General features: G+C 42.4%; 1 protein-coding gene across 17 annotated transcripts in view; it reads left to right on the plus strand.

The window, feature by feature from the left end:
* Positions 1-27,471, plus strand: part of TRRAP (transformation/transcription domain associated protein) — a 120,463-nt gene that overhangs the window by 75,264 nt on the left and 17,728 nt on the right. For 7 of the 17 annotated variants that reach the window (XM_081034885.1, XM_081034895.1, XM_081034886.1 and 4 more), the window contains 16 exons: positions 149-362; positions 2,575-2,754; positions 4,897-5,043; positions 6,387-6,506; positions 6,720-7,007; positions 7,173-7,310; positions 7,972-8,084; positions 8,530-8,665; positions 12,073-12,264; positions 17,699-17,927; positions 18,531-18,796; positions 19,360-19,460; positions 22,012-22,213; positions 23,445-23,609; positions 25,105-25,195; positions 26,495-26,694. In XM_081034885.1, coding sequence (XP_080891011.1) covers positions 149-362; positions 2,575-2,754; positions 4,897-5,043; positions 6,387-6,506; positions 6,720-7,007; positions 7,173-7,310; positions 7,972-8,084; positions 8,530-8,665; positions 12,073-12,264; positions 17,699-17,927; positions 18,531-18,796; positions 19,360-19,460; positions 22,012-22,213; positions 23,445-23,609; positions 25,105-25,195; positions 26,495-26,694 — 2,782 coding nt within the window. The remainder of the gene's footprint in view (positions 1-148; positions 363-2,574; positions 2,755-4,896; positions 5,044-6,386; positions 6,507-6,719; positions 7,008-7,172; positions 7,311-7,971; positions 8,085-8,529; positions 8,666-12,072; positions 12,265-17,698; positions 17,928-18,530; positions 18,797-19,359; positions 19,461-22,011; positions 22,214-23,444; positions 23,610-25,104; positions 25,196-26,494; positions 26,695-27,471) is intronic. The other 10 variants (XM_081034897.1, XM_081034898.1, XM_081034890.1 and 7 more) reach the window with 4 other exon arrangements.

Here is a 27,471-nt window from a genome sequence, read left to right on the forward strand (position 1 = left end):
AATACCGCATCAGCCTACGATGATTTATAACGTACTCTTGGTTTTCATAAAGGCGTTTTGGGAAGTTGGTATCTACTTGGTTTTTGTTGGTTTGCTTCCGGCATGAGGAGTCCACTGCTAGCATAACTCTTCCATCTCCGTGTTGCAGGGACGAGACATTGTCTGGCAGTGAGCTGACTGCGAAACTCGAGCCTGCCTTTCTCTCGGGGCTGCGTTGTGCCCAGCCGCTCATCAGGGCCAAGTTCTTTGAGGTTTTCGACAACTCTATGAAACGTCGGGTCTACGAGCGCCTGCTTTATGTGACCTGCTCCCAGAATTGGGAAGCCATGGGGAACCACTTCTGGATTAAGCAGTGCATTGAGGTAAGATGGGCTCAGCTCACCATCCGCGGCTGGGGCACCGAAGCTGGGCGGCGTCCACACATGCCACGATGAGTTAGATAGCTCTACCCTAAAACCGCTTTTAATCTCTAGTAGGAAGGAAAAAAGACTTAAAGCCATGTTTCCATCTAAAGCTTCTTTTGAGTGATTTTAAGCCCTTTAATTGGAAAGTTGAATAATATTCCTTAGTTTGTAGCTAAGATTCATTTTTCCTCAAATATGGAAATAGTAAATTCTGTCTACATGCCCTGAAAGGTTTAGTGTGCTGTAACTGTCAGCTCTTATCTGTCTTACAGCAGAAGGTAGAGCAGTCAGCCAGGCCAGCCCGACATTGCCGTGGGCTCTCATCCCTCAGTGTGAGAACGCAGGTGCCGGTGGTAACGGCCTGTGTGAAACGGTTAGACGGTTTCGGCGGATGCTAAGTCACATGTTCTCGGATGTTTCTAAGGCGATTGTAATGAGCCCTTTTGTTTTCTTGTTTCCTTATTCTTCAAATCAGCTCTCTTTGGCTTAATCACCAACTTACTGCACCAGGTAACCCAGGTTACTGATACTGTGCACACAATTCTAGTCTACGTACCAGAGCGAATGAAACTAGGTTGTGAAACTGTTTAATGAGATTGGCGGCCGCGCAATTCTCTTTGAGGGAAAAGGAGGAAATTGTGGCACTGGGTTTCAGCGAGAGCTTGTGAACATATTTCCATTTACGCCGAGTGTACGTTTTCTTAGTGCTGTGTACAGCATGTATTATTTGGAACTTTGCTGTTGGCAAGATAGTGGGCCAAGTTCCCTGATAAATTTATCCTTTATTCAAGAGACCAGTCAATTGCTACTGTTAGGTGCCAGGCCCTGGGGCAGGTTCCACAGATCCGAAGATGAAAGACTGACTGGTGGGTACACAGGAATCGATAGAGGACGAGGCCAGGAATCCTCCATTCCTTTCTTCCCTCGTCCTGTGTATCTGGTTCGTCACCAGGTCTTACCAGTTCAAGGTCACTCGCTTCTGTCCCCTCTGTGCCGCCCTCTCGCCACCATCGTCGTTTATAACGACGTGTCCTTAGTGTTTACTCCCCTTCCTTCCCACCCACCACAGTTTTTTTATTGTTACAGAATTTGTTCTAAAAGAACAAAGCAGGTTGTGCTGCTCCTTGCCGTTGGACTCGGTACAAAATCCAGCTTCCAGGACATGGTCTTGCCGGCCTCGAGTGACCAGACCTAGGCCTCTCTCTCAGCCCTCTGCTGTCCCTCTCTCCTGCGCTCGTTAGTCTCCAGCCTTGCTGGCCTTCCGTGTTCTCGAACATGCCACATTCTTGACACCCAGGCTAAAGCGGGGCACCCTCTTCTCTGTCAGTCAACTGTTCCTTGGCTGCTATAATATCACGTGGAGTATGTGTCTCTTTATGGGCCGAGGTTGGTCTTGTCCTTCCTGTGACACTTCAGCTCCACGAGGGTAGGGGACACGGTGTTTGTGAAGTTGACAAATGAGTCTCCAGGGCCTCACACCACATCTGGTGGGTGTTTAGTAAATAGTTGCTGAAAGAATGCAAGCTTGACTTGATTAGGGCGGCGCATGAGCAAAGGCCGGGTGGTGAAGCATGTTGGGGGGTGAGGAATAGTCACGCAAGTGTTACATGCAAATAGGGAGTGTTACATTACAGAAGATCTCGTGAGCCATGCTGAGGAGCTTGCTGTCCCCAGAGGACTGTGGGAAGCCATTGTAGGGGGTGAGGGGAGCACTGATATCAGCTGTGTGGAAGAAGGTGGGTTTGAGAGGAGTACTCAGGGTGGGTCAGGAAGTTCTGTCCAGGCAGGAGGTGGTGGCTGTGTAGGTATTTAGGAGGTAACATTGGCAGGGCTTGGTGACGTGCTCTGCGGGATGAGAGAGAAGGAGAAATAGATGAGGAAAGGCTAACTGTCTTCCCTGGGAGATGCCTCTGAGAGAACAGGAGAAGAAGCCTGTGTGGTAGGGAAGAAAGATGTTTAGCTGAGCTAAGCTTAGACATGGTCAGAGGTGCTTGAGTGAGGGATGCCCAGAAGGGAGGTTCAGACTGGGTGTAAGCTGGGGAGACGTGCAGAGGAGAGCCACGGGCCCGGGAGCTCTCGGCTGTCGGATGCCTACGTATTAACTGAGGGTCCACACACCCCAAATGCCAGGCGTGTGTCTAGGTTTTAATTCTTGCCCCAAATCCTCCAGCTGCTTTTGGCCGTGTGTGAGAAGAGCACGCCCATTGGTACCAGCTGCCAGGGTGCTATGCTCCCATCCATCACCAACGTCATCAACCTGGCCGACAGCCATGATCGCGCGGCCTTCGCCATGGTCACCCATGTCAAGCAGGAGCCTCGGGAGAGAGAGAACAGCGAGTCCAAAGAGGAGGTAATGTTCGCATTTCGTGGCAGAAGGCCCGCTTCTCCAATTCTGCATCAGCCTTAGGTTTTTTAGGGCAAGAGCAGTGTATTAAAACCTGTCTCTACCTGAAAGCTCTGAATGTGGTACCCACGTTCAATTAGATATTTTTAATTGAGATATAATCGACATATGTTGGCTTCAGGTGTACAACATAACGTTTGGTATTGGCATGTACTGTGAAATTTAGCATTCCAGTGTGTCGTAACATCTGTCACCACATAGTTACAGATTTGTTTTTCTTGTGATGAGAAGTTTTAAGATTTACTCTCAGCATCCTACATATACACAATACAGTATGATTATTGTTGCCGTGCTGTACGTTACATCCCCGTGATTTACTTATTTTATAGCTGGAAGTTAGACCCCGTTCACCCATTTTCTACCTCCCCCGTCCCCCCCGCCCCCACCAACAACCACTAATCTGTTTTCTGTATCTCTGTCTGACTTACTTCACTTAGCATCGTACCCTCAAGGCCCATTCATGTCTCAAATAGTGAGATCTCATTCTTTTTTATGGCTGAATAAGATTTCATTGTGTGTATATATGTATGTATATATATTATACCACATTTTCTTTATTTGTGGACATTGATGGACACTTAAGTTGTTTCCAGCCAATTAGATTTCTTGGAGTTAGACTTGATAAAACTCTCATGTTGCCATTCAGTTTTGAGATAGGTGACTGTACCGTGAGCTCGTGCTGCTTAGTTAGGGTATTTCACTGTTTGGTGATTTTTCTCTCCAAGCAACATGTAGCCCACATTGTATTATAAATAAAGCACTGCTCTGGGGCGTGACTCCGCCGTAAAGGACACAGCTCTGTCTCGCTGGTTCCACAGCAGGCTGCGCTGGACCACCCACGTCTGTCTCTGCCTGGTCCTGGCAGTGGCAGCCTTGGAGCCAGGAACTGGCCAGCAGGGCTGACGCCTAGATGTGATGGTGTTGGGTACTGCATGGGCGTGGCTGACACCACTCCAGCGTAGGTCTTTAAACTGTCTTTCCTTTGTTGGCTCTTGGAAGCTCTGCCTGGAGTGTCCGGTTTTAGATGACAGCCATCCAGCATTGAAGGAGGAGGCACCCATTTTGTTCTAAAAAGGGTTGTTTATTCCCTCTCCTGTGTGGGATAGGTACTCATTTTATTAACAAATAAAAATTAAAAATTTTCTTCACTATGTCCCTAAACACTACCGTGTTTCCCTGAAACTAAGACCGGGTCTTACATTAATTTTTGCTCCAAAAGACATTAGGGCTTGTGTTCAGGGGACGTCATCCTGAAAAATCATGCTAGGGCTTATTTTCCGGTTAGGTCTTATTTTCAGGGAAACACGGTAGATCCTTTGGTGATACAAGCTTTTCTTTCTGTAATCCTGTGTGAAGTAAATTGCCAACTTTGAAGGGATTCTTCTGCATTTTCAAGGGCATATACCAAATGGTGGATAACTTGATTTAGAGGCTAACTTGATGATTGAATTTTGACTGTGACTTCCCAGAAGCTTCAGACAGAAATAAGGTTTATTCCTTTTTTGCAAGTGAGCCGTGTGAAACACTGTGCTGACCAAGGTCCCACACAGTGGCCTGTCACTATTCTTTTTCTTTTTGAGGGCAGGTGGAAGCCACAAGTTCCCCTCTACCTGGACAGGGTTTCCTCATCCTAGGACTCAGCTGAGGGGGCAGCAGAGTAAGGGCCCCAGAGCCTTTAAGTACCTACCGTGTACCCAGACTATGCTGACATTTCGCCTGTCACTCTTCTAAAACTGAATGAGCAAATCAGCTAGGCAGCTATGCTGCATTTTGAGGAATGATAGGCTGTAATTCCTAATAATCCTTATATTTTTCATTGTTTAAAGTCTGTACGTTATTTTGCTTTCTATAATCTAAATATGAAAGCAAAATAGTGACATTTTTATATTGTCATTAAAAAAAGAGAGAGATAGGTCTGGTCTGTTAATCTGTTGTTTATTTTAGAATTTAAGATTATTTGAATAATTATAAACTTCCAGGAAATGAACTAAAATTTTACTTGCCAAAAGTGTAAGAAGTTTGAGAGTTGTGTTTCTTAGATATTAACTATTTGACTTTTTGTTGTGCTTATTTGTGTTTGTTTTTTAGGATGTAGAGATAGATATTGAACTAGCTCCTGGAGATCAGACCAGTACCCCCAAAACCAAAGAACTTTCTGAAAAGGACATTGGGAACCAGCTGCATATGTTAACCAACAGACATGACAAATTTCTTGATACTCTCCGGGAAGTGAAGGTCTGTGTGCAAGTTTGGAGGGATAGTTATTGGTTTTTTTCCTCTTGAATATTTTGAGTCCTAAATCAGGATTATTCCACATCAGTATACAGTTTTCTTTTACAAGTTACATTTTCTGTCCTTTCTCAACTGAAACCATTCATAGTTCTGTGAGCCTCTGAAGTATATGTTTTATGTAGATTTGAGAGGGGGTGACCAGTTAGAACAGTTGGTTAGAGCGTGGTGCTGATGGCACCAAGGTTGCCTGTTCGTTCCCCACGGGCCACTGTGAGCTGCGCCCTCCTTTGAAAAAAAAAGATTTGAGAAAGGAATTAAATTGTCTTATGGGAGAAAATAAGAAAAAAAGGTTAATTCCCCATTACTATCCCTTGAAAGAAATAGTAAAAGTGTTTACTAAACATACCTGATGAGACATTGCTGGATTATTTTGCAAGTGTAATATAAAAGGAGAAAATTGGTTAATGTGGTAAATCAAGTCCACTTTTGGGGGAGGGAACCTCCAAATGCATCTATTTTGAGATCTATCCAGATGGAAGCTCTTTGGTTTTCATCAAGTCTCAGGTTAATCATAGATACGATTGTTTTTTGGATAATGACTCAGAATCCCTTACGACTATGTGTACCAAGTTACTTTTGAAGAGTATTACAAAGAAACAGGGATAGTTCTGTTCTCATTAAGGAGCCCGGTGGGCCACATGGGCTTTAAGCAGGCTAGAAACCTGGCTGTTTATAAGAAAAGTTGGCAGCTAATTCAGATTTTCAAAAACAACAAAACGTGTCTGTGGATTTGATATGCTCTTTGGGCCCTCAGATCCCAGCTCCAGCCCCATTTGTAAGGTGTTCTGTTCTAGTCTGTTCCAGTCACTTTCCCATCTCTTGTCTGCTGTCAATTGTAGAGATTGAACTTTTACAGTCCTTGATTTGTTCTTCAGAATTGTACCTTTTGGCAAATAACTTACATCACATGCGTGTACTTTTCCTATTTCCTCTTTCATATTTTCAGCCTTTGCTGAAAGTGGCACCTGTGTACCTCTCAGGTACTCTTTCAGCGCTGGCATATTTGGAAATGCCCTTGAAATTACAAAAGGGAGGTGTGTCACTGATGAGTCCTGTACCCATCTGTGCTTGGCCGCTAAGTGCACTATGGGTTGGTTTCTGGTGCTCAGAATCCATGTTTCCACTCTTACACGACACTTGCTCAGATCTTTGAAAGTTTGAAAGTGGAGGAGCTTGTGGTAGTCTGTCAGCAATGTCTCCTGAGTGTGGACGTGTGAGGCAGCTGCGTGGCAGGGTGTTTAGCAGCAGCTCAAGCCTGGCTACACTCATCTGTCTTCTTTCTGTAGACTGGGGCACTGCTCAGCGCTTTTGTCCAGCTGTGTCACATTTCCACGACACTGGCAGAAAAGACATGGGTCCAGCTTTTCCCCAGATTGTGGAAAATTCTGTCTGACAGACAACAGCATGTGAGTATATTTTTAACATCCTTTTTTAGAAAACGTAGTTTTACCTTTTGAGAAGTATTTATGAAACAAAATCTTGATTGAGTTTCAAAGGATGAGGAACTCCTGACTGTTATCTAAGCGAAGTAGCAAAAATAGTTGCAGATGTTGTGAGAGAGAGTAAAGACGTGCTGATTTTTGAATGAAGACGTGAATTAACATGACCTTTGGTTCTAGGCTCTCGCCGGTGAGATCAGCCCGTTCCTGTGCAGTGGCAGCCACCAGGTGCAGCGGGATTGTCAGCCGAGTGCACTGAACTGCTTTGTGGAAGCCATGTCCCAGTGTGTGCCTCCGATTCCCATCAGACCCTGCGTTCTGAAGTACTTGGGGAAAACACACAACCTTTGGTTCCGCTCCACATTAATGCTAGAGCACCAGGCTTTTGAAAAAGGTCTGAGCCTGCAGATTAAGCCGAAGCAGACAACAGAATTTTATGAGCAGGAGAGCATAACTCCACCTCAGCAGGTGAGGCCTCCCCTCATTTGTGAATTATGTCATCCTTGGCAGTGACTCAAGGTTTCAGTAACCATCTCCCAAGTGATTTTAAATCCCAGCACAGTGAGGTTGCTTTACTGAAGGAAAGAAAAGTGTTTGTCGTGAGCACCCAGAAACCATGACCTGTGTTTTCAGGAGATACTGGATTCCCTTGCCGAACTGTACTCGTTGTTACAAGAGGAAGACATGTGGGCTGGTTTATGGCAGAAACGTTGCAAGTATTCCGAGACGGCAACTGCTATTGCTTACGAGCAGCATGGATTCTTTGAGCAGGTAGCTATTGTCGAATGAAATGGCTGGGCTGCATGGTTACATTATATAATTATTACAGTGTCCCTAAGTCAGTTCACATTTAAGTAGGAAGTTGACTGTTTTACAAAGGCCCTTTGATTGAAGATGCAACTTAAGAGAAATATACTTACATGACGTGAATATTTTGAAAGCTGAGTCCTAAATCCGTCACCATTAGAAGCTAATGGGGATGTGTTTTATCTGCGCTCATTGGTCCTGTTGGAAATGGAAGGTAGATGGCATTTTGTGTTTAAATTTTAATCCTTGTGCATGTCCTTTCAATGTAGCATGGGCTGTGGTCATGGGTACGGTTCCCAGCCTTGTGTAGTACACTGAGCCCCAGAAATTCCGGCAGCGTAGGCACAGGCTGTGGCTCCTGCTCTCATCACTGAGGAACAGAGCAGTTCACCCCGGGTCCAAGCAGTCTCCTGCTCTTTCCATTCTGTGTGGGGAATTATGCACCCTTGGTTCTCCTCTTGCTCTTCTGTTCTCCGTGAATAGAGAATTCTGGGGGGGAAATGATCACAGAGAAGAATGTGAGGCACTTCTGGGTCTGTGATCAACTTGCCCTAAATAATTGAGCAGTGGCTGTGGAAAAGTTTCTCGTTAAACAGCAGTTTGAAAGCATTATTAACTCTTTTAGGCACAGGAATCCTATGAGAAGGCAATGGATAAAGCCAAAAAAGAGCACGAGAGGAGTAACGCATCCCCTGCTATTTTTCCAGAATACCAGCTTTGGGAAGATCACTGGATTCGGTAAGCCGGGCAGTGGTGGATTTGAATCAGTTAAGGGAACCCGTGAAAAATCTCTGAAATTTTCTCATAATGAGTGTTTTTAAAAGGGAACTTTGCTACTTTCTTTATGGCTCCATAGAAAAAAGAACAAACAAAAATCTGTGAATAAAGTCTTGAGTAATTGAAAGTGTCTGTTGGAGAATCAGTAAATGGCTCCCGCCTCTCCACTGGCTGTGTGCGTTGCTCTCGCCTCAGCTGTGTAGCGGGCAGGGCTTGGTCCTCAGGGCAGCACTGGCTTCTGGAGGGCAGGTGCGTCTTGCAGCGGACCAACCCATGGGAGTCCACTCTTCTCTGAGGTCGAGGGGTTCCTTCTGTGGAATGGAAATAAATGACTGTCCCCTGCCCTTTCTGAACATGTTGGTTTGTCGGTAACTGAACTTTTGCTCGTGACTCCCTGGTCTTCTAGGTGCTCGAAGGAGTTGAACCAGTGGGAAGCCTTGACGGAATATGGCCAGTCCAAAGGGCACATAAACCCTTACCTCGTCCTCGAGTGTGCTTGGCGAGTGTCCAACTGGACCGCCATGAAGGAGGCGTTGGTGCAGGTGAGACCTCTCTCCCACGTCCTTGTTGACGCGTCCACACTCAGGTCATACTCCCCACCGCGTGGGTTCCTTTTGCCAAAGCCCTGAAATCTCTGGAGATTTCAGTTCACTGAGAACAAGCTGGGCATTTTGGCAGATTAAAGATAGCTGTTGGGATGCAGGAATTATTTTTGGTTATCTCTAATCCCTTTCCTGAATTTGAGTTAAATTATACATTAAGTGTTTGTCATCATTCAGTTACAGTAAGCATTAGGTGCGGAAACCTTGGATTCTATGAGAAAACAAAAGAACAGTGCCTGGAGAAATTTGGAAGAACAGGTCAATTTTACTGGTGGATTTGAGTGGTGGTGGGAGCACTGCTAGAAGTGAGGACAGCGAGGCCGACTCCTCCAAGCCCAGGCCTGGCAGATGAGTTGCTGTCAATAGAAGTTTGTAGTCTAACAAGCTATCATATTCAAAGAACGCTATGTATTATGGAAGTGATGCTGGTGTAGTGTAAGTGAAGCTGAGTCATTAACGTGGTAGAGCACCACAGTTTTAAAAATTAAACTCCGTCCAGAGGAATCTGGTGCTCGATGGGCGAGTGGGCATATGGGATAAGTCCCCATTTTCCCACTGGGCAGCTTCTGTCGGGGGTGTCAGAAGCCTGTTGGACAGTGCAGCTCTGTGTGTTATCCGAACACCACAACACATTATCACCACCTTATCATCGTCTTCGATGCAGCAATTCTTGTTCCTTGTGTTTTCCTGCATCTGTGCCCATCCCTCATGCTCTCCCGCAGCCCCTTTCCTGGCTGCTGGTGTTCAGTTTTTGACCTTTTCTGTGTGGTGTTCATGTGAACGGGGTGTAGAGGAGGGAAATGCTTTCCTCCTGGTCTCACCCCCTTCACCAGTGAGTGTTTGCTAACGTGCACAACAGTGGTTTTCTTGTCTTGATCTGGAGACTACAAAAGCACGTTGAGATTATAGGCCACTTTGAAATGATGAGCCTAAAAATTTAACCTGTGGCTACAGTGCTTATTTCATTACTAATATCACTTTTAAAAAAATGCAAGATTGCAGAACTGAAATAGTCACAAACTACTAACCACAGAGTGGTTATAGAGCCTGAATCTTGACTTTCAGGTTGGGATCTGGCAAATTATGCATCTGATGCAAGGAGTTTGTGTTACTCTGAGAAATAACCAGTCACTTACAAAGGTTTAAAAAATATATATATTCCTAACAGAATACATTTATAGTTGATTATTCTTTATTTGGATAAACATTCTGCTGAATAAATGTTTATAGCTCACTCTAACCTTTTTAAATCTCCTTTACAAGATTTCACTTAGCTGGTTATGTGCTGTATCCCACTGTCCATAGGTCTGACAAATGAATTTCTTCTTTCACAAAGTTTTGATTATTTTCCCAAAATTGTGATACACTTACTGATTAGAAAAAAGTTCAAAGTATATGGATAAACATCCTGGGTAATCTTTAGTAAATTAATTTCAAATGGTCTGGATAGTACTAAATTATTTACTCATTTGCCAGTGTTTATAATAAAAACCTCAAATTACTTTTGTTTTTATTCCTGTGAATTGCGATTATAGGGCTACTTGCGGTAGTGCATTTCTTGGTATGATTTAATAGCTGGGGTAATTTTTTTTATTGGAGGAGAAATTAAAGAGATGCCTTTGTTCTTAAGTGTTACAGGAGATAGGTGTTGTGATTGACATAAGCCTATGTTAAATAGTGTTTAAATCCAGAAAATGTGAGATTGGTGTAATTTTAGATCATGTTGGAAACAGATGTGTTAACAACTTTGCCTTCCTGAATTTCATCATCAAAGGATTGTTGAGATCTAACAGGGGCTATTAATGTGCTCTGAAAAAGTAAGATAACAAGAAACAACCAAGGTGTCATTTAAATGGCATTATTGTTACCATTATTACTCCTACCTCATTTGGACAGAGAGCATTATGGCCCTAAAATGTGTCTAATTTTTATTATTTCCCAAAGTGCTTCACATTGAATGTTTATTGTTCTTGTTACAGCAAGTCCTATACAACTCCTCAACAAGAGATAGCCTTTCATCTTTTACATAAAGAGAATACTTTTGAAAAGACTTTAATTTTTTATCATTTACATTTTTTGATTTTATTATAATTAGGGACTTTTTAAAAATTTATTGGGGTGACAGTTGTTAGTGAAATTACATAGATATTTCAGGTGTACAATTCTGTATTACATCATCTATAAATCACATTGTGAGTTCACCACCCAGAGTCAGTTCTCCTTCCATCATCATGTATTTGATCCCCCTTACCCTCGTCTCCCACCCACTACCCCCCTTACCCTCTGGTAACCACTAAACTATTGTCTGTCTCTGAGTTTTTGTTTTTCATTTGTTTGTCTTGTTCTTTTGTTGTTTTTGGTTTATATACCACATATCAGTGAAATCACAGGGTTCTCTGCTTTTTCTGTCTGACTTATTTCACTTAGCATTATACTCTCAAGATCCATCCATGTTGTCACAATGTTCCTATATCATCTTATTGCCGAACAATATTCCATTGTGTATATATACCACAACTTCTTTATCCATTCATCTATCAAAGGACATTTTGGTTGTTATCATTTACATTTTTAATGAGATTGATAAAATGTGATGAGTTCTAATGCTTTCTTTAGAAGTTGGTGAGCAGGGCTCTCAGGGACACACGTGGAGCCTTTCCCTGGCTGTAGTTGTGTGTGTGGGAGCCAGGCTGGGGTTAGGGCGAGGAGGTTTGACAGACGGCGCCGTGCTCAGCACTTCACAGCAGAACTGATAACCAAGATATGAGAAATCTGGGGAAAATTTTATAATAGATAATAAAGTATGGCTCTTAGAAGACAGTAAAATTTGTGACTGTTCACTCATATTCTTACAAACCTGAATCACTGCCTTCTGCTTCCTTGTATAATGTAGAACAAGTTAAGATCAATTTCCTGGGATAACAGTTGAATTGGAAACAATTCAAAATTATTGTGATATTTATCAGAATGGAGATGAACATACATTGACTACTTTAAAACTTCGCTGGCTGACTTTGTAGCCCAGTGGTGATTGTTAATCTGGTCTGTCATGACAGTGTTGATCAGTGTCCCCTTTTCTGGAACTACTGATGACCTAAAGCAAGGAGCCTGTGGCATGCGTTCACAGCTAGTGAGATTGGCCACTGACTGGTATTCAGAAAAGGAGAGTACCCAGAAAGAATAGTCTAAATGCATGACTTCTCTAAAGAAAATACATGTCTGTTTCTAGCTTAATTTCTGCTTATTGCTTTGCAAAATTGGCTACAGGAAAAATGACTTTCGTTTTTGACTCTTTCTACGCAGAGGGAGAACTCATAGCTTTCTATGTAATGTTCTTTTACCACCAGGTAGAAATAAGTTGTCCCAAGGAGATGGCTTGGAAGGTCAACATGTACCGTGGATACCTGGCTATCTGCCACCCTGAGGAGCAGCAGCTCAGCTTCATCGAGCGCCTGGTGGAAATGGCCAGCAGTCTGGCCATTCGCGAGTGGCGGCGGCTGCCCCACGTGGTGTCGCATGTGCACACACCTCTTCTCCAGGTGGGTACGGTGCATTCATGTGACACAGTGTCTTGGGCCTATCTGGTCCAGGCGTAGGTCCATAAACGGAGCTGGATGGCATAGAGGAAACTCCTCCATTTAAACTCATCCTCAGTGAGAGGAGAAACACAGTGAAACCGTGGAGGAGTAAAATGTTGCTGCTTATTTTTGGAGCTTCCAAGGGATTTAAGTGACAGAGACATCCTCAGGAGTGATTTTGGTCATTTTCATTTTTGCTTTAGGAACATTCTTTAGTGCCCACCACACCACCATCAATGTGATGCCCCTGTTCAGTTTGAGAACATTTTCATCCTCTGAGACTCCTAAGACTTCTAGTTAAATAGACTCTGCCTCGGCTTCTTCCTTTGTGTATCATCTTGACTATTTCTGACAATTTGTTCCAGCCACACGAGCCACCATTCAGTTGTTTGCCTCTGTCCCCACATCCCCTTGCACGTGCTGCTTCTCTCCACAGAACATCCTTTCCCCCTCCTCCTCCCAGCTCCATGTACATGTGCACTACACACATGCACGAATGCACACACACCCCTGGGGGCTGTGCCAACTTTTATCCTATTTTATCTGGTGCCTGGCGCAGAGCAGCTACCAGTGTTATTGGGTGAGTAAAACTATGCTGATGTTACAGCCGTAATGCAGATGGTCACACTTTGTTTCTCTTGAAAAGTAGTTTTGAGACTAAACTGATACTAATGTACTTAGGTTTTCTTGTCTTCATAGTTAAGCAGAAGTTCATTGAAACAATTATTTTGTTTTGATATTTTTTCTTTTTGTATACTATCTTTTACTTTTTTCAAGGTGTGCACTAAGGTAATACTATTTTGCGGATATATAACATCTCTAATCTAGATTATTAAAATATTCTAAAGCTTTTTATTAAGAGTGGACTTTTCCCTCCATATTCTCTAAAAGTGCGAGTAAGATGGGTTGCCTATTGCAGCTATTAGGAAAAAGTTATTGCATGAAAATAGGAAAAAGCTGTCAGTGCAAGATATGTTAATTGTAAGTAACTAAGGAGAAATCATTGTGTAGTTATATATTTAAAGCATAGAGTTTAAAATGCAGTATTTCAGACAATAGTGATCCAAGTATTTTGGCAGTGAAATTAAAGGTAGTTTTATTTCTCTTCCACTGCTTTGCTTGTGGTTGACTTTTGATAAATGTTGATTATCTAGGTTACAAATCTGACTATTCATTTTAGTATGTGTTCTGCTGGAACAAGCACAAAATCTGACTGTATTTAAAGAGATAATTTCCACCTCCCAACAGGACTATCAACCAACATAGCTGAGAAATCTTACAGAAAATAAAGACAATGTCAATAAGAATGACTTTAGGAAACCATTTAACAGCATTTCAGTTTTATCATTTTGGTAACTTCCTAATGTTTAGGGTCAGATTTATGTAGAATTTGAGACAAGTAAGGTAGAGAGAATGAGTTTAAGAAGTGCTTATTTTTTTAAAATTAAACCAAGTAAGTACCTTTTGTCCAAACTTAATAAATGTTAAAACAATGCCTAATTTAAAAATCTGTATTATATTAAGTTTTAAAATACATATTTTGAACTATGGCTTCTGTCTCTCCCTTCTCCTCCTATAACTACCACTCCACTCCCCCCAAAAAAATAAGTGAAGGGAAAAGTCTTGGTGCTTTTGCACAGTTAACGTTCCCATCTTACTGATTCTTAGACCCCAGAGTTTTGATAGAGATTTTAAATGACCAGTCTATCACTTTGGCATAATGAAAACACTAATACCGCATTCCTGGTCTACCACTAATCTACGAGAAGCAGAGTCTGAGTCTTGTGGAGAGAGCAGCATTAATATGATATTAAGACATCATCTGGAATAGTAGAAGCTCTACTTTTTCATAAAAGCCACACCTACAATGGGGAAAATTGTCAAAATCAACTTTTAGAACTCTGGAAATTAAACAAAGACTTGCAACAATCCAGGGAGCATTAGGGAAAACAGCTGTGTTTTAGTAAGAATAGCAAGATTTGTCACATTTAATGTTCTTATTCCCATTCTGGCTCTCTGCAGTTCTGCAGTAGCCTTGAAAACCAACAGCTTCCAGTCCTAGGAGCTGTGAAAAGCCAGTAGCCTAGCAGCCACCAGTGGAGGGTAGAACATATTTAGAGACTCCAAAAACCCCAGCCCCAGAGAACTGGCACTATTTGACCAGCATTGCAGCTCCCTAGAAAAGCCCTATGAGCAGAGTTTGTCACTATTTGACCTGACTCAGAACCCTCTTAGTAGGGAAAGCCATATCCAGGGGCGTTTATCATAAACAGTCAGTGGCAATTGTTTAACATCACAGCTGTCTGATGTAGTAGTACCAGCTAGGGGCACAAAAGAGACTGGTCAAGTAAGGGGAAGATTAGAGAATGAAATGTCCATAGAGGATTTTGAAAAGCTCTAACATATTCCTGGGAATCTAGAAGGCCACATACATCTTGTGCACATGCTCAGGAAAAACTTCAGAAGACCCTAAGCTTTCACCACCGGCTGACCTTGAGGCAGTATAGAAATGGGAAGTGAAGGCTAAGGGAGAATTGAAAATTGCCTGGCTGAGTGTTGAAGGCATGCTGCACAAGGCACACAGAACCCCTTCGTAAAGGGAGTCTCATTGTTTCAGGTCTTTACAGATATCTCTGTCTAATCATTAGCTGACCACTAAGCTAACTGAGCAGACGTGAGTGGTTGCATTCTACAAATAATATAGACTTTATAGAATTAGTCCAAGAAGAAGGTCACTAAACAGAAACATCCAAAACAACAAAACAAAACAAACCCTAGAGAGAAGGGATCTGATTTCCAGAGTTGCCACATTAAGTATCTGAAATATTCAATTTTCCAACAATTATGAGACATGAAAAAAAAATAGGAAAATATGGTCCATATGTAGGGGGAAAAGAGCAGTCAATAGAGACTGTCCCTGAGGAAGCCCAGTTGTTAGAATTAGTATTCGTAAACTTTAAATCAGCTATGGTAAATATGTTCGAAGAACTAAAGGAAATCATGTAAAGAATTTAAGGAAAGAATAAGAATGATGTCTCACCAAACAGAAGACATCAATAAAAAGATAGAAACTTTAAAGAAAGGAATAGAATTTAGAAGTATAATAATTGAAAATAAAAATTCACTAGAGAGGCTCAATTGCAGATTCAAGCAAGTACAAGATAAAGTCAGTGTACTTGAAGATAGGTCAGTTGACATTATCTAGTCTGAGGAACAAAAGAAAACAAGGAACAAAAATGAAACAGAGCCTCAGAACCTGTGGGACATCATCAAGCGTACCACATACTTGTAATGGGAGTCCAAGAAGGCCTAAGGTGAGAAAAGGGGAGAAGAAGGAATATTTGAAGAAATAATGACTGAAAACTGCCCAAATTGGATGAAATTAAGCAACCAATTCCATCTAAAATGGGATAAAAAATAATAAAATACTTAGGAATAAATTTAACTTTTGTACTTCAAAGGACAATACCAAGAAAGTAAAAATACAGCCTACAGAATGGGAGCACATATTTGCAAATCTAATAAGGGAATTTTATCCAGAATGGATAAAGAACTCTTGTAAGTCAACAATAAAAGACAATGCAATTTAAAAATGGGCAAAAGGTTTGAATAAACATTTCTCCAGAGAAGATATGTGAATGACCTATAAGCAAAGGAAAAGATGCTCAACATTGTTAGTCATTAGGGAAATGCAAATCAAAACTACAATGAGATACCACTTCACACCACTAACAGAGCTAGAGTAAAAAAGAGACAATAAGAAGTATTGGTAAGGATGTGGAGAAATTGGAGCCTTCATGCATGCTGGTGGGAATGTAAAATAGTTCTGCCTCTTTGGAAACAGAGTGACAGTTCCTCAAAATATTAAACATGGAATTACCATATGATTCAACAGTTTCCTAGGTATAAATGTAAGAGAAATTAAAACATGTTTATACAAAAACTTATACAGAAATGTTCATAGCAGTGATATTCAGGATAGTCCAAATGTGCGAACACCCAAAATGACCATCAACTGACGAATGAATAAGTTAATTGTGGTACATCTATGCAATGGAGTATTATTCAGCAATAAAAAGGAATGAACTATCGATACATGTTACATTATAGGTAAACCTTGAATATATGCTAAGTGAAGAAGCCAGACACAGATAGCCACATATTGTATGATTCCATTTATATGAAATGTCCAGAATAGGCAAATCCATAGAGACAGAAAGCAGATTAGTGGTTGTCATCTTCTGGGGGAGAGAGAATGGAGAGTGGCTACCAATAGAACCAGGGCTTCTTTTGGGAATGATGTAAATGTTTTGTGATTAGATAGTGGTGATGGTTATATAACTTGGAATATACTTAAAACTACTGAATTGTATACTTTACAAGGCAATTTCAATGATGTTTTAAGTATATATCAGTAAATCTGTTATAAAACAAATATCTCGTTCTGTTTTCAGTAAGCTCTTGGTCAGAGGGAGGATTAGATAAAGGTTTAAAAAATGTAAATGTAATGAGCTAGAAATATAGATGGAAAGCATAAATTCTTGTAGGCAATTTTAAAAATTTAGACCAAACAAGATACTGAGTACTGACCTAGGTGCTGGGTTTGGGAGATGCAAAAAAATTTAAAACAGATTCTGCCTCAGAGGAGCATCCACCCGGAGGGAGATGACATATCCATAAGAAGCAAAATTTAAAATAAGAGGGAGACTATGATTCAGTGCCATGCAGATAGGACAGAAAATAAACACAAGCCTTTAGAAAAGAGAGAAATTCCTTTGCAGGGGGGTGGAACTTGACCAGTAGAATTTGTATAGGTTCAGAGTTGTCACCTGGGCGTTCCCGATAAGGAGGTGGCACTGAAGTTTAGAGTTAGCAACACACCTGGGGTTTAAAAGGTAGTGAACTAGACTCATAAGGGACATGATTGAAAATATATATACCAGCCCGAAGACGTCATCAGAACCATGTTTTAAGATGTTTGATACGGCTGTGGGATTTTAAATATTGATTGAAGGAAAGCTTGAGGGCAGGGGGACTAGACTGCTCACTTCTTAGACATTAGTAGACAAACAGCCAACCATAGTTGGAAAAGAGAATTGTTTTGGGGGCTACCCATTAGCAAAGTTTGGTGTCTACACCATTCCTCTCCCCATCTCCTATCTCGCACGGAGCTGGGGTTTTAAAACTGGGAGGATCAGGAGAGTAGTGTTGGAGGTGAAGAGTAAGTTAAATGTGGAATGTAAGGTATCTGTGTTATGTTAGAGTGCTGCCTTTCATAATCGAATTGTGAGGTCTTGGCGATAAATCAGATTCCTGATTGACTCTGTGGTTTATTTTCTCGTTTGATCTTTGATACAATGCTTACTGTGGAATCTTCTATGCCGGTCCCATTCAGGCAGCCCAACAAATCATTGAACTTCAGGAAGCTGCGCAAATCAATGCAGGCTTACAGCCGACCAACCTGGGGAGGAACAACAGCCTGCACGACATGAAGACGGTGGTGAAGACCTGGAGGAACAGGCTGCCCATCGTGTCTGACGACTTGTCCCACTGGAGCAGCGTCTTCATGTGGCGGCAGCATCATTACCAGGGTAAACCTACCTGGTCCGGCATGCATTCATCATGTAATTTTCCAGACACCCCACTGTTCTGGTTTCATGTCTTGTTTTTTTTTTTTTTTAATTATTTTATTTTACCAGATTTTCTGTTTTGGGTGGGTATGGTAGATGATGGTGGTATGAAGAGGGTAAAGATGAAGGTGGTGAAAGACGGGAAGAATTTCCCGCACCTATTACATTTTCCAGCTAGAACAGAAATGCTGCTGGACACGGCCTGAGCAGCAGCTCAGGCCACTGTGATCGGTGCTCTAGGTTGTGGCACTCTTTGCTTTGAAGTCCCCCCAAGGGAGAGCTGCTCTCATTCACGTGGCAATGTGTAGCCTTCTCCACTTTCCTGGTCCCCTCTGCACATCCTAAACCTGCCGGGCATGTGTTTGTTTAGAGCAGCCTTCATGACTCAGCCAAGGTGGTGGCAACTCAGCTCGATAGGTAGTGCGTTTTGGGTCTTACTTTTCATATAAAATACAAGGAAAAGTGATGAGGGCTTATCATGGAGCTTCCCTTTTCGTAAGTCACATGTGCTTGTTTTTCATTTTTTATTTAAGGCTTATTGTGGAACACTTTGAAAATGTTGGGCATGGACTGATAAGTCATTTCTTTGTTCTCTAGCTATTGTAACTGCGTATGAAAATAGTTCTCAGCATGATCCAAGTTCAAATAACGCTATGCTTGGAGTTCACGCATCAGCTTCAGCAATCATCCAATATGGAAAAATTGCCCGAAAACAAGGACTGGTCAATGTGGCTCTGGATATATTAAGTCGTATTCATACTATTCCAACTGTTCCGATTGTGGATTGCTTCCAGAAGATTCGACAGCAAGTCAAATGCTACCTCCAACTGGCAGGAGTCATGGGGAAAAACGAGTGTATGCAGGTAGAGTGCCAATGGGACCTGGGGCCTGCCCCTGTGCCGAGGAGGTCGGGTAAAGAATGATGGGCATGTCCACGTGGAAACTTCTGGTTCAGATAATAGGGGAAAAGGGTTAGAACGTTCTACAAACATACCGTTATTAGTGGGAAACAGTCCGTTATAACCAAGAAAGGGAAAGGAAACCACTTGAGTATTTGAATTAATTGCATTTTGTCTTCTCCGTTCTACCATGTACTTGGTTAATGTATTTAAGGAAAAAACAAACTGCATAAGTATGAGGGTGGCTGTGCTCAGAGGAATATTAATAAAAACAATGAAACTGATTAGACATACACAGCTTTGGAGAAAAACAATAAGTACCCTTAAGGTGTCTAGAACTGAATTTGGCGTTTAGTGGTTCAGTTCAAGTACTACTTGTCAGTCAAGAAATACTCACGGTAGGCGAATCTGTTGTCAATTTGAAGTATACTTGTCAATGATTTTTAGAATGTATTGTCTAGATAAATATTTTAATGACGTTATTGTCTAGAAATTTCAAGACCTTTTTTCCTACTCTTTTTAAACAGGGCCTTGAAGTTATAGAATCTACAAACTTAAAATACTTCACAAAAGAGATGACAGCTGAATTTTATGCACTGAAAGGAATGTTCTTGGCTCAGATCAACAAGTATGTATGTTATATAGGAGCAGAATAAGAGAAAAACTCATCAGGTTATTTAAATAGTTATTTATAACTTGAAGCCCGTGTGAAGATCAAGCTGGAAATTGGTGTGATTTAGTAATAGTTGTCAGGTGTGATATTTCAGGTATTCGATCTCTGCACAGATAGTAACTTGCTGATTGATAAGCCAGTTTGATGTGTAGTACTTTCTTTTTAAAAAGGAGTTGCTTGAACACAGAACTGCTGAATGACATGGATTCATTTCCCCACTTCTCAGCATGCAGTTTGGAAACAGAGTTGATATCTTTGATGGAGATGCTTCTGATTTTAGAGCAGGGGGTCAGTCCACTGTGGCCTGCAGGCCACAACCAGCCAGCGTCTGGTTTCTGTGAATTACGCACTGGGACTCACGCACACCATGGATGTGACTGGCTGCGCACGCTCCAGCCAGAGTCGAGGAGTTGTGACAGAAATTGTACTGCCCGCAAAGCCTAAGCCATTTATGAGTTGGCCCATCACAGAAGAAGGTGGCTGTACCCTGTTGTAGAGGAATGAACATCAGATGAAATTTTATAAAAAGTATACAAATGAGACGGACTTATAAGGTGCTGCCTGTTGCCATATATAGAGGTTTAAAGGTCATTTTTCAATTTTCAGTATCTAGGAGTTGCGTTTTTGGCTTATTTTAAAACAAAGAGGTGATTTTTGTCAAGATACATGTGTTTTACATGTCATGAGGGTAGTGGTCTAAAATTCATTCTTTTGCATGTGTATATCGTGTTGTCCCAGCACCATTTGTTAAAAAGCCTTTATTCCATTAATGTGTATTACACTGGTACCACACTGTCTTGGTTACTACTGCTTTGCAGTAGGTTTTGAAATCGGGAACTGTTCTTCAACTTTGTTCTTTTTTTTCAAGATTGTTTTAGCTTTTTGGGTCCTTAACATTTCCATATGAATTTTAGGTTATTTCTGGGGGGAAAAAAAGGATGTTGGAAATGTGATAGGAATTGCACCGAATCTGTACATTAATTTGAGGAATATTGTCACTGCAGCCGTACTAAGTCTCCAGTGTATGGACACAGGGTGCATTTATTTAGGTCAGCGTTTTATAATTTTCAGTGTACAAGTCTTACATTTCTTATGTTAATTTTCTTCTTTTTGATGTTATAAATTGTTTCCTTAATTTTATTTTCAGATTTTTCCATTGCTAAACATAGAAATACACCTGAATTTTATATATTGATCTTACATTTTTTATTTTTGCTGAATTTATTTGCTGTAATAGTTCTTTTGTGAATTCTTTAGGTAGGGCCTTCTGCATGGAAGATCATATAATCTGCCGATAGAGATAGCTTTGCATTTCCCTTTTTAATCTGGATGCGTCCCCCCTCCCCCCCTTGCCTAGTTAGTTGCTCTGGCTAAGAATTCCAGCACTGAGTTTAAGTAGAAGTTGTGAAAATGGGCATCCTTATCTTGTTTCTGATCTTAGAGGAAAACCTTTCACTCTTTCATAATTGAGTATGGTGTTAGCTGTGGGCTTTTCATATATGATTTTCATTATGTTGGGATAGTTTCCTTCTGTTCCTAGTTTGTTGAGTGTTTTATCATGAAAAGGTGTTGAATTTCATCAGATTCTTTTTCTTCATCAACTGAGATGATCATGTTGATCTCCTTCATTCTGTTAGTGGGGTGTATTATATGGATTGAATATTGTGTGTTGAGCCACACCTTGCCTTGCTGGGGTAAATCCCACTTGGTCACTGTGTATACTTAAATGGGCTGCCGAATTTGGTTTGCTGGTATTTTGTTGAGGATGTTGCATTTGTATACATAAGGGATATGGGTAAGTAGTTCTCTTATGATGTTTTCTGCATTGTTGGTGTGATACGAACGTAGTGCAAACACTGGAGAACAGTTTGGCAGTTCCTCAAAAAATTAAACGTAGAATTATCATATGCCCCAGCAATTCCACTCCTAGGTATATACCCAAAAGAATTGAAATGGGTGCTCATGCAGACACTTGTTCACGAATGTTCCCAGCAGCTCTGTTCCCAGTAGCCAGAATGTCAAAACAACTCAAATGAATGGATAAACAAAATGTGGCATATGTATATATATACATATATATATATACACACACACATATATATATGATGAAATAATATTTAGTCATAAAAAGGAAAAAAGTACTCTTGCATGCTACAACGTGGATGAACCTCAAACACTATGCTGTGAAAAGCCAGACACACACAAAAATCACATAATGTATGATGCCATTAATATGAAATATGCAGAATAGGTAAATCTGTGGCGACAAAGCAGATTGGCGGTCAGCAGGGGCCAGCGATTGTGGGTAATGGAGAATGACTGCTTGATGGCTTGGGGTTTTCTTTTGGGACCATGCAGATGTTTTGGAACTGCATAGAGGTGATAGCTGTACATTTAAATGTACTAAATGACACTGAATTGTTCACTTTAAAATGGTTAACTTTATGTTGTATGAGGTTCACCTGGAAAAAAACCAAATTTATGTTTTGGTTTTATGTCCTCACAGGTCTGAAGAAGCAAACAAAGCCTTTTCGGCAGCTGTGCAAATGCATGACGTGCTGGTGAAAGCATGGGCCATGTGGGGCGATTACCTGGAAAACATCTTTGTGAAGGAGCGGCAGCTGCATCTTGGTGTGTCTGCCATTACCTGTTACTTGCATGCGTGCCGGCATCAGAATGAGAGCAAATCAAGAAAATACTTAGCCAAGGTGAGGCCAAAAGAGTTAACTTCCACCAAAGATCATGTGGTAGCCTTCAAGTTTGGATGAAAATCCGCGATTTCTGAATCCATGCTGGGTGTGAGGCTCATTTCATGCCTTAACTCCGAATTCTCATCACTCTTCAAAGTATTTTCCACAATTCCATTTTAAAGCTGAGAAAACTGAGGCCTGGACATATTCAGGATCTCAGGACTTTTCAGCAGCAAAACCGAGCCTGGAGTCTGGGTCTTAGGACTTGAATCCAGTATTCTCTGTGGGATCTTACGCTGCACAGAGGATCCTGCAGACTGGGAGGGGTCTGCAAGGAGAACTTACCTGCTAGATACCATTAGATTGTGTCCCTGACCTGCAGGGACAATGCACACATCACAGAGCTGGTCAGCTCTAGTCGCAGGTCACAGTGGATCACATGGTTTCTGCACACACTGCAGGGCGAGATCACGGCTGCTGGTGCTCTCGCCCCATGTTGCCCCATTACAGCGCCGGGCATGCCCAACGAGGATCGCTTCAAGTTGAGATTCCTTCTTCAGTATTTCTCCCTCTCGTCCCTGCCAAGAAACATACATACAACCCAGAATTAATTCTTGCAGAAAACTTAAGAATTCTTAAGTTACTCTGCTTTTCTGTTTTGTCCATTAAAGGTTGGGATTTTTTTAGAATTCCTTGATGTGATACCAAAATTTGGACTGTACATCAGCATCTAGTGATTACAACCGACTATAGAAATACACCAACTACTGCAACACAAAGAAACTACGTGACTCCAAATTTGCTTACTTCTAGATGTCATTGTTTCAGACATCCAGGGACACGAGGCTGCTAACATGTGTATCTGGCCTCCCTGAGGGTAGGGTAGTATCGTTCTGGGGTTTTTAGCAAAACTCCATTGTTTTGGTGCAATCATGAGTGAATTAGCAGGCTGGCAGGCCCTGGCATCTGCCTGTTGCTTCTAGGGTCACCGGCCACCGCTGACCAGCTGGTTAGATCCGTTAGTATTTGGCATTAAAGTTAAATCTGGATATATAAAAATTTCATTCAAATTTCGGTTTCAATTATCTGTAAGATTTATCTGTTAAGTTGAGCAATATTGTTGCCCCTTAGGTAAATATGTTCCATGCTGCCAGTACAGCTACTCTACTTGGTGCTGTAGCGTGGGGGAAAAGCCATGTAAGGGCCTCAGGATTTTCATTCAACTCTAGAATTTTTCCTTCTGTCTTAGGTGCTGTGGCTTTTGAGTTTTGATGATGACAAAAATACTTTGGCAGATGCTGTCGACAAGTACTGCATTGGCGTGCCACCCATCCAGTGGCTGGCCTGGATCCCACAGCTGCTCACCTGCCTGGTTGGTTCTGAAGGAAAGCTGCTTTTGAACCTTATTAGCCAGGTGGGAATAACCAGATTTCTTTGTTCACAAAAAAGAAACTATGTCTTCATTACACATTCTTTTTTACCAGAAAGAAAATGTGCATGCTCAGAGTATTTAAAATACAGAGATGGGAACATGTACACATTTAGATATCACTTGATCGAAAACAATTAAAAGTTATTGAAGAATATCTCAGGGTTGAAGTGAAATAATCTGCTGTAGCATTACAGTGTTGAAATGGTAATTTCTTTGCTTGAGCATGTCGCCACATAAGATGCAAGTAAAATAAACATTGTCTTAAAATGTAAGATTGCTAGTGAGTACTCTGAGAGTTAGTCACAGTGAAATGTGTATCTGGTTGATATTTTATAGCTGCTTTCCTTTTGTGTGCTGGGAGCTCTTCGAGCTTCCCTTCACAATACAAGTCACCTGTAAGTGGTGGTTGTTGCCCTTTGTACAGTTGTCCGGCCGCAGCTGTTAGGAGCTGAACGTTGTGTGTACTGGGGTGGGCTTAGGGGATTGGACAGGTAGCTTTCATGACCATTATCTGAGAATGGTTCCAGCACGTGGGGGTTAGAGGAAGGACAAAAGAGTAGAAGTTTGGAGCTACAGTTCAGTCTGGGATACAGCACCTTTGACTGCACATCCCTGTATAAAATTATAGTCATGTAATTGTTCATGGATGAAGAGCATTGGCACCAAGCTCTTAGGAACGTGATGCTCATCATTCTATGGTTTACTTTGCTTTTTACGTGCGGTGGATCATCCGCGTTGTACCCAGAAATGGTTTTATTTTTTCCTTTGAGAGGAGGTAGCTATGTTTCTGGATGCAGGTATTTTGCTTGGGGACAGATTATACATCTGTCGAGATGTATATTCGGTCTCTTTGTATTTTCCTTCGTAGAGCCTCTCTTAGTGTACGTTAGCCAGCCACCCTGTGGCAGACCTAGATAATACATGCTCAGCCCTTTTGCAGGAGCCATGGAACCCCAGTTTGGTAAAACCGGTTTTTCTTACCGTAAGTAGGAAATTTTCAATTTCCTCCTTGCTGCCATTATGCAGAGTAAAGCTGTTCACTAATGAGCTGACTTGTCAGTTAGCGGGAGTTGTCTCACAATTCCCAGTAACGGTGCCAAATACAAAGACTGACTTAGATCAGCTTGTGCTTTCCTGTTGTTCGCCTGAGTGCGATCCAGGCACTCGTGCACTTCGCCTTCCTGAGATTTACCGACTCAAATGAAAGTCTGGTTTCTATGTCATTCACAGTTTCCATGGAGAACTGCAGTGCACTGTGTTGATCTTTCTCGGCTCTTTTAAAGCTAAACTAGACGTTTTACCTGCTCTTTAATCTGCCCTCGTGTATCTGAGCAGTGGTGCATGCAGTATTTGCTTCCTTGCTCCAAGTGCAGACCAGCCACCCATTTATGATTGACATCAGTTAGCTCGATACCAGCTGTCTTCATCCAGAAGCACAGTGGGAGCAGTGCTCTCATTACTCCGTGTCTCTGAGCAGGTTGGACGAGTGTACCCCCAGGCTGTCTACTTCCCCATCCGGACCCTGTACCTGACCCTGAAAATAGAGCAGCGGGAACGCTACAAGAGCGGTAAGTGTTGGGCAGGGCCAGCTGGCTGGGCCGCAGAGCGCTTGTTTCATGGGGGCATCCCACGTTCAGACTGCTGTGGACAAACTCCTGCCCACAGCTGGCTCCTAGCACGTGGGCCGGTCTTTCCTTTAGCCAGTGAGAGGGCACTTTGGGGCCAGAAGGCAAAGCCTGATCTCAGTGAAGTTCCTGGTTCTCCTTTGCCGTAACGTCATTGAGTGTCCATTTACCTGAGCGATTGATTTGCTCCTTCAATAGAAATCATACAGGAAATTTTTAGCTATGGATAATTACAAAATTGAATTTGCCTCGTTAGTTATAAATACATACTGGTGAGCAGTGTCAGTTACTATGTTTATGTTATTTAGGTTACAAGGAATGTCTTCAGCTGTCAGAAGAATCAGCATAGAAATCAATCTTACTAGATGTAAAAATTTACTCAAAATATACGATTTGTAATCGATTTTGAGTAGTCCCAGCATGCATAGAAGAAGTAGCTTATTTGATGGTTTTAGTTACCCACTAAGCATGGTACTTTTTAAACAATTAAAGGACCATTTGCTTCATGATGTTTTTAATACCCAGACATCCAAGCTGCGAGGCCAGCGTCTTTCTAAGAAGGTGACTCTCTGCTGGACTGCAGTAACGCTGTTTGCCCGTGAGCTGGGCCGAGTAGGGAACAGCACAGCACAGTTCAGCTCTAACCTTCCAGGTCACGATTTGGTCATTTCAAAATGAAGAATTTTATTCTAAGTGAGCTGAAGCTAGGAAAGTGCGGGTCGGGTTTTACAACGTATTCCTCATAGATCAAGTGACTATTTTTTCCAAAATATTTTACACATGCGGTTTGGCTTTTCCAGATGAAAAAAATGTAGACTTGCTCGTTAACTTCTTTTAGATTCTCTGGGCTCTAGTACCAGGAATGTATTATATCACACTTTTTCTGAACATTTAAAAAATGTTCACATGTAGAGTCAAGTTAAAAAGGGGGCGTACCCTGAACCCTCGTGCAACCTCTTGTAGGTTCACCAGCTAGCGTGCTGCCACATGTGCTTTCTTGTCAGCGTGTACGCTTTCTCCGGAACCGTGTGAAGCCAGCTTGTAGACACGGTCTGTGCCCAAGTCCCTCCGCGCACCTCTCCTTAGAGCCAGGGATTCTCCCATAGGCCTTGCGGCAGCGGCCGCGCGGTGTGTGCACACCGGCAGGAACCAGTGTTCCTTTGCCCGGTGGGTCCTCTAGAGCACCGAGCTCTGCATCGGTCAGTTGTGCGCTGACACTGGCGTTGTGTGTGTCGCTCTCAGATTCTGGACAGCAGCAGCCAAGCTCAGTGGGTAACCAGTCCCATTCTGCATCAGATCCAGGGCCCATACGAGCAACCGCACCCATGTGGCGTTGCAGCCGAATCATGCACATGCAGAGGGAGCTCCACCCCACCCTCCTGTCTTCCCTGGAAGGCATCGTCGACCAGATGGTCTGGTTCAGAGAAAACTGGCACGAAGAGGTATTTGGCTCTGGGCTCAGGAGTGTGTCGTTCTGTATGCTTTGGTGGCTGTGTGATCTTTAGTTAGCTGCCTGGTCAGCTTGGATATTTGTGGTTGAGTTGAATGATGGAGCTGGCAAACAGTTAATAGGGCACACGGGTGCGGCCTTAAATATTTGGAGCGGAAGCCTTCCAAAGAAGATGAAATTGAGCAAACCATGCCTGCCCTTAAAATGCTCCCTTTTGCTCACGTGTCTGAGTGGATCACTCCGGTACCACCGGCTGATCGGGCAGAGTGGGAGTGGTAGCGTGGGGAGCGGACCGGCATTTAATCCTAGACGAGGGAGTTAGCGCTCCAGTGACCAGCCAGCCCACCCCCTTAATGTGTTTGTGTACGCTGGTGATGACGTAATCAGCCTTTGTCGCCCAGATAATGACCTGGCTGGCCACAAGGCCCCCTGCTGTTGCTGTGTTCTTTTGTCTGCACACACAGACGTGCAGCAGTAAAACGGAGGCCCCTGGAAATCAGGCTTTCCCTTCGTTAATCAAGACGGGTATGAGTAGGACCCAAAGGGGGGGGGCTGGGTTTTTTGTTTTTTATGTTCAGGATACTTACTCCTTATTGTTAAAAATGCAGCTCCTGGTGTGGGACACACACTGATTTTACACTGTGTACAGGGGCCACAGCAGTGGCCCTGGTGTTGGGCACGTGCTGGACACATGCTGGACACATGCTGTGTGGTTGGTTAGTTGTTTGAATCAAGCTCGCTTTTGTGAATTGTTTGGTCTCCTCTCCCG

This window comes from Rhinolophus hipposideros (assembly GCF_964194185.1).
Source record: "Rhinolophus hipposideros genome assembly, chromosome: 23".
Classification (NCBI taxonomy): domain Eukaryota; kingdom Metazoa; phylum Chordata; class Mammalia; order Chiroptera; family Rhinolophidae; genus Rhinolophus; species Rhinolophus hipposideros.